Here is a 15,524-nt window from a genome sequence, read left to right as displayed (position 1 = left end):
TTCAGCCAGGGCTGCCAGTGTAGGGACACATCCCTGTGTCAAGGAAAAGGGAAACACCCAGTTGGTCATTTATTCACAAGTTTCTATAGGGAATAATAGAGGAATACCATAATGTAGAGTTATAAGAAAAGATTCTCCAGAATTGTTATTTTATGGAGAATACAAGCATTTACTAAACCAGACAAGTCAGGAATGGTGACAGGTTCTCTATAAATCCCAAAAGAGCAATTGTATACAGTTTCTCAGTGTGATAATAGTCAATTAAATTACTTTTTCATTGACAAGACTTAATGTGGTTTCCGATACCAGCCAAAAATATTGTGTTTCCATAAAACACTGAAAGGAAAGAGGAGAGAGAAAGAGCACACTCCAGTTCATCCTTACATTGGCCTGATACTGCTCCAAGATTACATGTCCTGGAAACTCAGGCTCCGGAACAGCAGCAAACTTCTTAATAATATCCTCCAGGGCTTGCAAACCAGCCATCCTCAGCTGATTGCTGTGATCTGTGGCGGCCATGAATGCCATCCGAATCAGGTCAGAAAGATGTAACACCAAAAAGTCACCTGCAAAATAGGTCAAACGCAAGAGATTTCACTGAACGGTTCCATATAGCCAGACAATGCCTACCGATTATTGCTCTGTGCTGCTTTAAAGGGGATTTCTGGGGTTCATGTATTGATGGCCTATCAGATCAGTGGAGATCCAACTGCCACAACACCCGCCAATGAGCTGTTTGAAGAGACAGCGGCTTCCTCCTAGGCCAGTGACGTCATATACATCGGTCACATGGCCTAGGCGCAGCTCAGTTCCATTGAAGTGAATGTGGTTGAGCTGCGATACCAAGCACAGCTGCTATACAATGTATGGAGCCATGATTGGTGAGCTGTGAGGAGCGCAGCGCTGGTGGCCTCTTCAAACAGCTGATTGTAGGGGGTCCCGGGTGTTGGACCCCCATGATCAGATAATGACGACCTATCCTGAAAATTAGTCAATAACTTCCACCTGGAAGTGACGGATAAGGATTGTTTAAAAACCTTAGCTCATCATCATGTGGTATATTTAACCCAGGAGTACATGCAATGTTTCCACAAGGTACTTGCTGTAGCCTTTGGGGTACTTTAATGCTTTTATTTAAATAGGGGGTACTGGGTGACACAGAATAACAGTGTCCTAAAGAGGATGCTGTGGCAATATTCCTATAAAAAAATTTTTTTAGAAGCTGGCTCCTAGGGGGAAAGGGTTTGGCTATTTTTTTAATTTTTAATTTTAATTTTTAATTCCCTCAACCTTCGCCAACACCCTGCTCCCCACCGCTGCATTCCAATTCCATGGCTCCCGGGCTGTCTTCACTTGGGAACGAAGTGGCAGGGAGCGGGCAAGTGTAGATTTCGTCATTAGGTATCACTGTGTGTGTGTGTGTGTGTGTGTGTGTGTGTGTATTAAAAAAATAAAATAAATCCTGGACAAGTAACAGAACTTTTTATCACCGCTGACATTGCTTTATATGATATCTGCTATAAATAAAGATGTAACTTAACTTTTTTCTAGTATTATTTCTGATAGAAACAGAACGATAGAACTATATAGTACTGTATTAGAGAACATAACTTACTTTTGGGATTTTTCATTTTCAAGGTGCGAGCGGTAGCTAAATCGAAGTGTGGTTTGTTAACGTTTTCGCACAGCATGATAATTCGGCAAAGACAGTCAGCTGCAAATACACGTGTGGCCCAACGAGGGGCTACAAATGGTTTCGATTTATCATCGTCTCCCAGTGTGGTGAACATTGTGTCATCGTCCACGTCCTCCTTCTTTTCAGTCTCTTCATCCCTTACACCGGCTACCAGGCTGGCTGTGCCCACATCTAGGAGGAGAAATTGCAACGACTCTTAGGCCTATTGCACACGACCGTATGGCTTTTTCAGTGTTTTGCGGTCCGTTTTTCACGGATCCGTTGTTCCGTTTTTTGTTTCTGTTGTGTTTCCGTTTTTCCGTTCCATTTTTCTGTATGGCATATACAGTATACAGTAATTACATAGATAAAATTGGGCTGGGCATAACATTTTCAATAGATGGTTCAGCAAAAAACAGAACAGATACGGAAGACATATGGATGCATTTCCGTATGTGTTCCGTTTTTTTGCGGACCCATTGACTTGAATGGAGCCACGGAACGTGATTTGCGGGCAATAATAGGACATGTTCTATCTTTAAACGGAACGGAAAAACGGAAACACTGAAACGGAATGCATATGGAGTACATTCCTTTTTTTTGCGGAACCATTGAAATGAATGGTTTCGTATACAGAACGCAAAAAACGGCCAGTAAACGGGGAAAAAAAAACGGTCGTGTGCAGGAGGCCTTACTGTGTATGATTAATCAGTTGTTATAGATGACACTTGGAAGAAATGCATGGCACTTATTTAATCAAACTAATATTATTATAACCCTTCTCCCAACATTTTTATAAATGTACAGTATTTAGTGAGGTTGTCCCACAAAAATATTCTACATTTTTCTAACCAGCACCTAGATCTGAATATTTTTATACCTGCTTGTAATAAAAAATGTAGTATAGCCACTGAGTTATTCAATAAACTATATCTGTATAGCGCCACCTGCTGTTTGATCTACTTCTCTGTCCACCTCAGTAACATTGCTGAGGTGGTCGCCCTGAGCTACCAACTTGATATAAATGTAGCAGAGCAATTGCAGCAATGTTTGGGGAGATCTCTGGATCCATGTGAGATACGGGGCTGGTTCTAGCTTTGTTAGGGAAAGGCTTTTATTTTCATATTAACCATGGGATAGCCCGTTTAACAATAGCTACAGCAAAGCTGCACTTTAAGGGAAGTCAGTCAGCAGTTCTGACCACGTTGCCCTTGACAGCACTAGATAGGGCCTGGGTAGAGCAGTACAAACATACTTTTTGTGGAGCGGTTATTATCAGGAGCAGTGCGAATATAAACGTATACTCTGCCGCATTCTGCTTCTGCAAGTGCACTGCTCTCTGCATCTGAATTGTAAAGCGTTGTGGAATATGGTGCTACTATATGAATATAAGATGTAATAATAACATTATTATTATTGAACTGCTTCACAGCCCCTCCCCTCTTCTCTCTGCAACAGCTGTAGAATCCAACCAGGAGACCACTACTGCTGTCAGAGCAGAGGGGAAGGGCTGTGAAGCAGTTAAATGCAGAGAGCACTTTACAGTGAAGCTCCGCATCCAGGGCACTTCAGACACAGAATCCAGCAGAATAAAAGTTAATATTCACACTGCTCCTGGCAATAAAAACTTCACAAAAGGCAAGTTTGCATTGCTCTCCCAGCCCCTACCTTGTGCTTGAGCAGTTTAGCATTGTTAATACTGCTGATAGATTCTTATGTGGTGTTGGTGACGGGCTTGAGTGGATGCATATTTTAAAGGTCCAGTTTGGCTTGAAGGGGTTTTGCCATCACAGACAATGGAGGCATATCACCAGGATATGCCCCTATTGTCTGATAGGTGCGTGTCCCATCTCTGGGACCCGCATCTACAAGGAGAAGGGAGCAGGAAAAGTTGTGGAGGGCGCACTGTGCATGCGCAGCCGCCCTCCATTCATTTCTATGGGCTGCCGAAAATAGCCGAGTGCTGGCTCAGCTATTTCCATCAGCCCCATAGAAATGGATGGAAGCGGGGGCTGTGCATGCGTGGTGAGCTCCCATTCATTTGAATGGGAGCAGCGGGGAGTATCGCTTGGTGGTGGCCGGACCCCAGGAAACCCGGGGTCCTCCAGCCACAACTCTTCCCGCTCCGTTCTCGTTGTAGGTGCGAGAAACTGCTAGAAATTCATTCATAACTTCTAGCAGAAATAATAAAGGAACTGCACAACATAGAATCATAAGAATAAATGAAGGAGAAGTAGTTACTAACATAGACATGTCCGGAGAGGTTACAGGTCCTCCTTAGTTAACACCCAAAAAATCTAATTTATGGTTCTAAATTGAGAGGTGGAGGAAAACATTACAGTTCTATACAATTTGATAATCAAATCCTATCTAACACCAATCATGAGCAATAAAAAGAGAGTCATCACTGTATAAAGGCAAACTCCCGAATTACAGAATCATTTCATTTAAAGACAAATACATACCACTAGTGGCTGCCAAGACATCTTTGCACAACAGCAACCAATGAGACAGTTTGTCCACCGCCAATGAAGACAGCATGTGACCCAATGTGTCATGGATGTCCGAGCACAGTTTGCGGTCTATTTCTCGGTCCAGCATTCCAAACAATACTCCTTCCAGACCTGTATCTGTTATGTTTATATCTGCAGGGAAAAACATGATCACTGCTGTTACCTCCGAACAAACGGCGGCATTACAGATCTTAAAGGGAACCTGTCACCGGGATTTTGTATATAGAGCTGAGGACATGGGTTGTTAGATGGCCGCTAGCACATCCACAATACCCAGTCCCCATAGCTCTGTGTGCTTTTATTGTGTAAAAAAACTAACATTTGATACATATGCAAATTAACCTGAGATGAGTCCTGTCTCTGATTCATCTCACGTACAGGACTCATCTCAGGTTCATTTGCATATGTATCAAATGTTTTTTTTTTTTTTACACAATAAAAGCACACAGAGCTATGGGGACTGGGTATTGCGGATGTGCTAGCGGCCATCTAGCAACCCATGTCCTCAGCTCTATACACAAAATCCAGGTGACAGGTTCCCTTTAAGCGCTTGAGGGACAAATGCTCTATACTGGTAGTCAGTATGAATCACAGGGACAGATTACATTACACTGCTTAAGACTTTCATGGCCAGGGGATGCTTTGGGCTTTCATGCCAAGAGCAGAAATTCACCTTTTGGGATAGTGCACTCCAAAATTTGTGTTAACAGCGCACTCAGTATTTTTCAGCTCCCTATCACAGCTCGTCAGTATGACAATTAGCATACACACGTTACAAAGCATAAAAGTAAAAAATAAAATAAAAAAGTAAAAATAAAATAAAAAAATCACCCAGATAGAATACTAAGTGTTGCAACAAACCCTCCACTCAGTATACAATGGATACACCTACATAAAAGAAAAACGGAGATTAAATAGGTTGCTAATTGAGAATATATTTTAAGTACACAAAGTAACATAAGTAAAAAGAGACATGATACATCAAATATAAAGTGCGGTCTACCCCTGAGGAGTTAATATCAAAATTCATATGTAGGGGAAGAGGGCTAATTAATATAAATACATGATTGTAAAGTCCACCAACATGATAAGTGCATATAAAAGTGCAAGTGCCTGTATAAAGGCTGGCGGAGCGGCTGTCTACATCACATGAATTTATGTATGAAAAAGCCTGAATACAAGATAGCTAGCATAATGATGTTATTAAAGTGCATGTGAAAAATATAGTTAAATTATTCCCTCATAGGACATGGCATACAAGTATCACATACCCATTGTAGGGAGATCCACCTCAGGAGAGCCGCACACACCGGCACGCGTTTCGGCGATGCCTTCCTCTGATGCGCGTGATGTAGACAGCCGCTCCGCTAGCCTTGATATATGCACTTGCACTTTTATAGGCACTTGCACTCCAATTTTCTTATCATGTTGGTGGACTTTACGATCATGTATTTATATGAATTAGCCCTCTTCCCTTACATATGAATTCTGATATTATCTCCTCAGGGGTAGACCGCACTTTATATTTATTTGATGTATCATGTCTCTTTTTACTTATGTTACTTTGTGTACTTAAAAAAATATATTCTCAATTAACAACCTATTTAGTCTCAGTTTTTCTTTATGTAGGTGTATCGTCAGTATGACAGTCTAATCCTCCAGATGACACTGCAGGCAGGAGTGTACAGTGCCCTCAAACACAGCACCTACATTTAGGGGCTGCAGGGACAGGGACCAGTCAATTAGCCATTTATTTATGTGATTCGGTTATGAAGGGGTTAACCTACTTATGCTGCAAGTTCAAGGCAAATACGCCAATTAAAAGGACTTATCTGAAACATTAAAAAAAACAAAAAAAAAAAAAAAAAGAGATTTTTGTATAACTTACCAGTAAAATCTCTTTCTCGCTCTTTCCTTGGGGGACACAGAAGACCTTGGGTATAGCTCATCTCCCTAGGAGGCGTGACACTAAGTGAAGACTGTTAAGCCCCTCCTCCACAGCTATACCCTCAGCCTGGAGAGAGAGACTGCCAGTTGCGTGTCCAAGTAGTGAGAAAAGGCAAAGTCCAAAAAATTGGAACCAACAAGCCAACTACCCAAAGGGTAAAACAAACCCGGAAACAGTCAGAGAAGAACAAAGAATGGGTGGGTGCTGTGTCCCCCAAGGAAAGAGCGAGAAAGAGATTTTACTGGTAAGTTATACAAAAATCTCGTTTTCTCGCCCAATTTCCTTGGGGGACACAGAAGACCTTGGGACGTTCAAAAGCAGTCCAAAGGGGGAGGGACCACAGCACCAAGGCGAAGCACCCGAAGGCATCAAAAAAACCCGCCGCCTGCAGACCAGGCGGCCCAAGGCAGCATACGCCGAAGCCCGAGTATGCACCCTGTAGAACTCGGTAAGGTGTGCAAGGAAGACCAGTGACCGCCTTGCACAAATGGATGGCCGAAGCCTAAAGCCTCCGGCCCAGGAAAAAACCGACGGCCCTGGCCAAATGAATGGTGACACCAAAAGCAGAACCCTGCCCTTGGTGCGGCAACCACAACAAGAGCCACTCTGAGAAAGCGGAAGAAAGCCACCCTGGAGGCCGTCAACCCTTTGCTCGGACCTCCTGGAAACATAAGAGACCGAACGTCGACAAGAGTCGGAGATCTCCAAGTAAAAACTGCAAGGCCCAAACAACGTCCAAATCGGTGAAGTGTCCGTTCCCGGGGGGGGGGAAGGGGAGGACGACTGCCTCAATGAAATGAAGGACAAATACCACCTTCAGAAGGAAGGAAGAGACGGAATGGAGAACAGTCCTGTCCTGGGGGAAGACAGAAGGCTCGGAACAAGAAGGGCCGCCACTCAGGCACCCGTCAGAGACACGATGGCTACAGAAACCCAACCGTACAGGACAGAAGGAGTAGAGAGAACTTCTGTAACGGCTCCAAGGAAAAATTGGAGCGCCAAGAGCCCAGTATGTAGTTCCCAGGACGGTACCGGAGGGCAGTACAAAAGGAACCCAAGAGCCGCTCCATGGAAGAAGTTCCTGACAGGCCCAGAGGGACGGGGAACGCTGAAAGAGGAAGGACAGGAATGACACCTGATACTTCAAGCAACAGAGTCCCAGCCCCAGGTCCAGGCCGGACTGGAGAAAGACAGAACCATGGAGAAAGGCAGAGTGGGGGAACGCCCAGCTTCCCACAGAACCCCAGGTAAAGCCCTAAGTCCTACCACAGATCCTGGACGAAAACTCGGCTAGAAGCGAACACTAGCGAGCCCACTAGAGTCGCCTGGGCAAGCGGGTGAAAACCCAATGATCAGGCGCGGACCAGTAACACGGGTAGAACAGTCGGTAGAACTGGTCCCGTCGGCCCCCGAGCAAGGTTGTCCCGTATCCCCCCAGAGTGGGGAAGCAGAAGGACAAACGGACAGGAACCGAAGGGTCCGCCCAGCAACTGCCAGGACAAGACAGGCTAAAGCCGAAGCCAATGTAGCCACCACAGGAAGACAGACTACAGTTCCGGTGTGGGAGATCAAAAGACAATCCTGACCAAATGGTAGTCCTCCCAAGTTACCGAGAAGGTGAATCCAAAGCCGAAACATTGCCTAGAATGGAAAAAACGCAATCTGCACCCAGCGGGAGGACAGAAAGCGGTAGACCCGGTAACTAGGCACACAGCTAGTACAGCCAGTGTGGACAAGGGAGACTGAAAAGGAACACTAGAACCATCCAAATGAACAAACATGCTCTCCCCAGAGGGAAGGGCAGTGAAGGAACAGCCTCTGAAGCGTGGCCGGAACAGACGCCACATCGGAATGATCTGTACCGAGTGGGAGTCAAACAGAGCCGGCGAGAAAAGGCAGGCGAGACAGAGGCCGGTATAACACCCTCCAACCAAAAAAGGGGGAGTGGGCAACAGAGAGGCCATAGGACAGCTCAAAAGCAGAACACCGCTACACAGAGACGCCCGGTTCACCGCCACGCAGAAGGCGAATACCCTGAAGAACCCAAGGTGGAGGTCCCCCGGACCTGTATAAGCGAGCACCCAAGAGAAGTTGGGTGACCTTCCCAAGAAGAGCGGCCCGAACCTGGTAGCAGATCAGACTGAAGCACCAAGGGCGCCAATCCGGAAAGAATCATACCACACTGCACCAGAATGATCTCCTTAGAGAATAGTGCAAGGCTTGCGGCAATCATCGTATCCCAAGAGAAAAAGAATGTCGCAGGAGGAAGGAGGCTACGTACGAGTAGCCCCGTAAGCAGTGAGAAGGCCAACCCACCTACAGGACGAGAAGGCATACACGGCCCAAACAACGCACAAGAACGTCCGCTCACTGCAAAAATATAACACCGCGAAGAGGGCCAGCCACAGAGTGCCACAGTATCTACGGGAGTGCAAACTGAAAGGAGTTATGCACAAGACTAGTATGGAATGCGATGGAATGCAAACTGACCGCCCCGAAAGGGAGGAAATGTACCTGGCAAACTGCAGTGGGCAAGAATGCAAAGGCCTGCCCCAAAAAGGGGGAGATGCCCAAGGCCGTACCTACGTCAGAGAAGTAGGGCATACCATACTTCGCCCAGAAAGGCGCCATGCACATGGCTACACAGTATCCAGCGGAAACGCAGGAGGTCCACCTAGTGAAAAGGGGGACATGCATAGGGCTATCCTAGCATTAAGTGAGTGTGCAACAATTCACCCAACACCGAAATTTCGTGAGAGTGTAACTACTCCGCCAATGAAGGGGAACATGTGCAAGTCCAGTACAGCACATACAAGGACAGCCTTGAATCTTGTGAGCGTGCAATATTCCACCCATGGAATGAGGGGTGGTCACGCACAAGGCCAGCACCGTATCCAAGGGGAGCGCAAGCGTTCCGCCCATGTTAGAGGCCATGCTCAAGGCCAGCAACGTATCTGGTGAGCGTAGTATGCCGCCCAGAAAAGGAAGGGGGGGGGGGGAATCATGCACAAGGCCAGCATCGCATTCAGGGAGAATGCGAGCAGTCGGTGAGAATGTGTGTATGCCACCTGAAGGAGGCATGCCCATGGCCGGCAGCGAATCCAGTGAGAGTGCGTACACCGCCCACGGAAGGGGGGTCATGATGTGGCCGACGGTGGATCCAGAGAGAGTGCATGTATAGGGGTCATGCACATGGCCAACAATGTACAGGCGAGAGAACAACCACCGACCGAGGGAGTGTATGTATGCCGCCACCCGGGAAGGAGGCATGCCCAAGGCCGGTAGTGAACCCAATGAGAGTACATCATATCGCCTATGGAAGGTGGTCATGCACATGGCTGGCAGTGAATCCAGTGAGAGTGCCGAATGCCGTCCACAGAAGGGAGTCATGCCTATGGCAGGCAGCGAATCCAGAGAGAGTGCAGCGTTCCGCCTAAGGAAGGGGGTCGTGCACATGGCCAGCACCGTATCCGGTGAAAGTGCAGTATTCCGCCTAAAAAAGGGGGGTCACGCACATGATCGGCAACGAATCCAGTGAGAGTGTAGCGTTCCGCCTATGGAAGGGGGGCACGCACATGGCCGGCAGCTAATCCAGTGAGAGTGCAGAGTTCCGCCTAAGGAAGGGGGTCGTGCACATGGCCAGCACCGTATCCGGTGAAAGTGCAGTATTCCGCCTAAAAAAGGGGGTCATGCACATGATCGGCAACGAATCCAGTGAGAGTGTAGCGTTCCGCCTATGGAAGGGGGGCACGCACATGGCCAGCAGCGAATCCAGTGAGAGTGCCGTGTTCCACCTATGTAAGGGGGTCGTGCACATGGCCAGCATTGTATCCGGAGAAACTGCAGTAGGCCGCCAAAGAAAGGGGGATCATGCACAAGGCCAACCCGCAGTTAGGGAGAGTGCAGTATCCCGCCCAGGAGGGGGGTCCTGCACATGGCAGGCACCATAACTGGAGAGGGTGACGAATGTTGCCTACAGAAAAGGCATGCACCTTGACCAGCGCCGTAGCACGGAGAGGGCAAAAAAACCCCCTAGAAGGGGAAAAAAGAACCTGGCAGCGCCGCAGCCGGGGAGCGCGACACCATGCCGCCTATGGAAGGGGGGCATGTATACAGGCAGCACTCTGAGATGAGGCTGCAGCGTCCTGCGCAGCCCACAAGTCATATATATAATAAATAATTTTTTTTTTTTTAACACACAGCCTCACTGAGGCAGATGCCACCTACAGGGCACAGATCCACCCATACAGGCCCATCCTCTGTGGGCGGGGGAACCTCCAGGCGGGAAAAATTCGCGCCTGGAGAAGTTCCAGCCCCCTCCAACAGAGGCCTGAATTTTTGCGGCCTAGTAGGCCGTGAAGCTGGGGCCTAAATTTTTAGCGGCGCCCGGCGAACCGGGGCCGCACAGTATTTAAAGTAGCGGCCGGGCCTACGGAGCGGCACATACCGGCCGCGGGTGCCCACCCCGCGGGCCGGAAGAGCCGGGGCCTAAATTTTTAGCGGCGCCCGGCTGACCGGGGCCGCAAGTACTTAAAGTACCAGCCGGGCCTACGGAGCGGCACATACCGGCCGCGGGTGCCCACCCCGCGAGCCGGGGACCCGGATAGAGCGGGATCGTCTTGAAGTGGAACACAAGACTTCGGCGCCCGGCCGACCGGAAGGTTCCGACGGTCGGCCGGGGCTGTTGAAGCGCTCCTTTGCAGGCCGCGGTGCCCACCCAGGTGTCCGGAAGTCAGGACCCTGCACCCGGCAGCCATTTTACCCCTGGAGCGGGCCCCTGGCCTAGAACAGCGCTCCATATGATTTCACCCCTGCCGGCAGCTACAACCACCTTTCCCCTGGACCGGTGCCCGTTAGAGCAGGGAGGGTCAGTGGCAGCAAGGCGCGGGCCCTCTGGCCCTGAAGTAGTGGCCGGTAAGAGGGAGGGGGACCCTGAGACCGGGTCTGTGAGGGTGGGACGCCTGCATGACCCCTCCGTCAGGGGCAGCTAGGTGCGGACCTCCGCAGCTCCCTAGGCATTCCTCTTGTAGGAACAAGGGTGCCAATGTCCTGGAGGCCAGGAGAGAGGGAGCAGATGTCGCCCTGCGGCAGCCCAGGGCCAGCCTAGGTCTAGCAGGGACAGAAGGGTCCATAGGCCCAGGTAAGGGTCAGGCACGCAGGAGACCGAGGGGGGGGGGGGGGGGACGGACGTAGGGCTGGAGAAGCCAATCTCTCACCATAGCCGTCTTCACCCTCGGTCCGTTCCAGCAGGGTCGCCCCTTCAGCTACTGGCACCGTATTGGCAGGACGCCGGGGGAGGGACTTGGCGTGCGGGCGACCCTTGCGCTGGCGGGATGCAGGGGAGCTGGGCTGCCCTGGTCCACCTTGCCTTCTGTGGGGGAGGCAGCAGTGCGGGTGACCGGCACTGGCGCAGCTCAACCCCGGGAGAACAGAGAGGTCTAGTGCGTCTCTGTTATCCCTGATGATCTGGAACAAAAAGAAAATAAAATTGAAACAAGGAGAAACCAGCCCTGCAGAGCAGGGAGTGTCTTGCCTCCTTGGACACTAAGCAAAAACTGGCAGTCTCTCTCTCCAGGCTGAGGGTATAGCTGTGGAGGAGGGGCTTAACAGTCTTCACTTAGTGTCACGCCTCCTAGGGAGATGAGCTATACCCAAGGTCTTCTGTGTCCCCCAAGGAAATTGGGCGAGAAAAAACTTTTTCAGAGTTGGTGAACAGACTGCTCAAAGATCCACCCTTACCTTTTCAACAAGTCCAGGTTCCAGAGCCACGGCTCCCATTTCCTGAAAGTGTGACATGCTGTCTATATCCATTTCACTGCTGCTGCCCTTTGTGGTTACGTGCCATTCAGGCACACATCACCCCTAGGCCAGTGATTGGCCGACAGCAGTGACACGCACACTTACCCTCCCCAGCCTTTCTGCAAAAGCTTTTTTGTTTCAGACAACCCCTTTAAGTAAAGGTTTTCTACCATACATTTTCCAGACACAAAAATAATTAAATAAAGGGCATCTGTCAGCAGATATGAAACTGTCTGGCCTGTTGTATGTGCACTTGACAGCTCAATGCATCTGTATTGGTCCCATGTTCATATATGCCCGAGAAAAATGAAGTTTTAATATATGCAAATAAGCCTGTTGCTGTTACTCCTAGAGGCTCTGCTCTATCTGCAACTGCCACATCCTCTGCACTTTGATTGACAGAGCCAGGCAGTGTAAAAGTCATCACACCTGGGCCTCACTTCTCCTAAAGTCAAACTGCATAGGGCATGGCAGATACAGAGAGAGCTGAGCCTCTAGGTGTAACTGTAACGTACGAGCGCTTCTCTCCTGAAGCTCATACCTATGTACTATGCAGGCTATTAACAGAGGGGAACGAGCAGGCACAGGGCAGGAGCTCACATAAGACATCTCTCTTATGACTGTGCCCACTCTGCTAAAGCCTGACATAGCCAATCTATGCCAGGCTTTAAGACAGCAGCGCTGGTACAGACAGGAGCAGTGAAAATATGTTTAAAAAAAAAAAAGAGATTTTTGTATAACTTACCAGTAAAATCTCTTTCTCGCTCTTTCCTTGGGGGACACAGAAGACCTTGGGTATAGCTCATCTCCATAGGAGGCGTGACACTAAGTGAAGACTGTTAAGCCCCTCCTCCACAGCTATACCCTCAGCCTGGAGAGAGAGACTGCCAGTTGCGTGTCCAAGTAGTGAGAAAAGGCAAAGTCCAAAAGTGGAACCAACAAGCCAACTACCCAACGGGTAAAACAAACTCGGAAACCGTGTAAAGAAAAAACAAACAAAGAATGGGTGGGTGCTGTGTCCCCCAAGGAAAGAGCGAGAAAGATTTTACTGGTAAGTTATACAAAAATCTCGTTTTCTCGCCCAGTTTCCTTGGGGGACACAGAAGACCTTGGGACGTTCAATAGCAGTCCAAGAGGGGAGGGACCACAGCACCAAGGCGAAGCACCCGAAGGCATCAAGAAACCACCACCTGCAGACCAGGCGGCCCAAGGCAGCATACGCCGAAGCCCGAGTATGCACCCTGTAGAACTCGGTAAGGTGTGCAAGGAAGAAGTGACTGCCTTGCACAAATGTATGGCCGAAACCTAATGCCTCCGCCCCAGGAGGCACCGACCGCTCTGGTGAAATGAACGGTGACACCGAAAGCAGAACCCTGCCATTGGTGCGATAACCACAGCAATAGACACTCTGAGAAAGCGGAGGAAGCCACCCTGGAGGCCATCAACCTTTTGCACTGACCTCCTGGAAACACAAGAGACCGAATGCCGACCAGAGTCGGAGATCTCCAAGTAAAAAACTGCAAGGCCCAACAACCTCCAAACGGTAAAGCGTCCGTTCCCGGGGATGGGAGGAAAAGGACGAAAGCCTCGTTGATAAGAAGGCAGATACCACCTTCAGAAGGAAGGAAGGGACAGGACGGAGAACCACCCTGTCCTGGAAAAGGACAGAAGGCACAGAACACGAAGGGCCGCCAATCAGGCACCCGTCAGACATGATGGCAACAGAAACACAACTGTACAGGACAGAAGGAGTAGGGAGAACTTCTGCAACGGCTCCAAGGGAAAGATTGGAGCGCAGAGAGCTCAGTATGTAGTTCCCAGGGCGGAACCAGGGAACGGTAAAGAGGAACCAAAGAGCCACTCTGTGGAAGAAGGTCATGACAGGCCCAGGAGGGCCAGGAAACGCTGGAAGGGGAAGGACAGCGCAGACACTTGACACTTCAAGTAACAGAGTCCCAGTCCCAGGGTCAGGCCGGACTAGAGAAAGACAGAACCAAGGGAGAGAAAGGCAGAGTGGGGGAATGCCCCGCTTCCCACAAAACCCCAGGCAAGAACCCTAAGTCCGACAACCAAACCTGGACGAAGCACGGTCGGGAGCGAACACTAGCGTGCTCGCAGGAATCACCCAGCAAGCGGGAGAAAACCCAATGTGATCAGGCGCAGACCAGTAACACGGCAGAAGGATCGGAAAAACACGGTCCTGTCGGCCCCCGAACAACATAGTCCCGTATCCAACCGGAGTGGGGGAGCAGAAGGACAGACGGAAGAAACCGGAAGGGTCTGCCCAGCATCCGACAGATGCCCAGACAAGACAGGCCAAGTCCAAGTCGATGTAGCCACCAAAGAAAGGAGTTCTACAGTCCCGGTGTGGGAGATCCAAGGACAATCTTGACCGAAGGGTAGTCCTCCCAAGTTACCGAGAAAGTAAGTCCAGCAGGACCATATGCCCAGAATGGAAAGGCAATCTGCACCCAGTGGGAGGACAAAACGCGGTAGGCCCGGCAAACAGCTAGTACTGCCAGCGAGAACGAGGGAGATGGTACGAGACCGCAAGTAACACCGGAACCATCCAATTGAACAACCATGCTCACCCCAGGGGGGGAGGGGGCAATGACGGAACAGCCTCTGAGGCCTGGCCGGGCAGAAGCCACATTGGAGCGACAAACCCAGAGCAGAAGCCAAAAAACAGAGCCGGCGAGGAAAAGCAGAGCCGAATCCCCGCTACTCTGTGAGACGACCTGCACACCGCCTCGCAGCAGGCGAATACCCTGAAGAAACCAAAAGTGGAGGTCCCCAGGACCTGGATAATCAAGCACCCAAGAAGAGTTGGGTGACCTACCCGAGAGGAGCAGTCTGAACCTGGTAGCAGCAGACTGAAGCGCAAAGGGCGCCAACAGGAAGGACCCATACCACACTGCATCCGAGAGGAGGAAATGGTAGTAGGCGAGGGAACCGTAGTCCTGCCAGAGCCAACGTAGAAGTCGGGCGGCACTGCAGACAACACTCTCGACCCTGACCGGTTGCGTGGGGAAACAATGTCACGGGATGACGAATGGGTACGCATCAAGGAACCCGAACACTCCCCAGGTGGAAAGGCCAACGAACATGGTGGGTGCCGACACAACTGGACCACACCAGAGAATGGGTACCACTCAGCTCGGTCAGTAGCGAGCCAGCAGAGCTCGTCTACGTATATACAAGATATACAGCTGTGAATACATTGAGCATTCATTGTTGCGTGTTGGACAACAACACCTTAGGCTCATAAGTGGACAAAATGATCTCCTCAGAGAAGAGTGCAAAGCTTGCGACAAGCAACCTCACCCCAAGAGAAAAAAGTATGTCGCAGGAAGAAGGGAGGCATACGTACTAGCAACCCTGCAGGCAGCGAGAAGGCCAACCCACCCACGGGAGGAGAAGGCATACACGGTCCAAACAACGCACAGAGCGCACAGCCACAGCGTCCCACAGTATCCACGGAAGTGTAAAGTGCAACCTGAAAAGGAGTTATGCACAAGACCAGTACAGGCATGCGATGGAACGCAAACAGTCCGCCCGGAAAATGGGGGGGGGGGGGGGGGGGGGGGGG

General features: G+C 49.9%; 1 protein-coding gene across 2 annotated transcripts in view; it reads right to left on the bottom strand.

The window, feature by feature from the left end:
* HEATR5B (HEAT repeat containing 5B) overlaps window positions 1-15,524 on the bottom strand; it is a 94,157-nt gene that overhangs the window by 24,693 nt on the left and 53,940 nt on the right. For both annotated transcript variants that reach the window (XM_040429542.1, XM_040429543.1), the window contains exons 23-25: window positions 4,141-4,320; window positions 1,616-1,867; window positions 385-566 (exon numbers count right to left, since the gene is read on the bottom strand). In XM_040429542.1, coding sequence (XP_040285476.1) covers window positions 385-566; window positions 1,616-1,867; window positions 4,141-4,320 — 614 coding nt within the window. The remainder of the gene's footprint in view (window positions 1-384; window positions 567-1,615; window positions 1,868-4,140; window positions 4,321-15,524) is intronic.

The sequence above is a fragment of the Bufo bufo genome, chromosome 4 (genome assembly GCF_905171765.1).
Source record: "Bufo bufo chromosome 4, aBufBuf1.1, whole genome shotgun sequence".
Classification (NCBI taxonomy): domain Eukaryota; kingdom Metazoa; phylum Chordata; class Amphibia; order Anura; family Bufonidae; genus Bufo; species Bufo bufo.
This window is presented reverse-complemented; position numbering and strand designations above follow the sequence as displayed.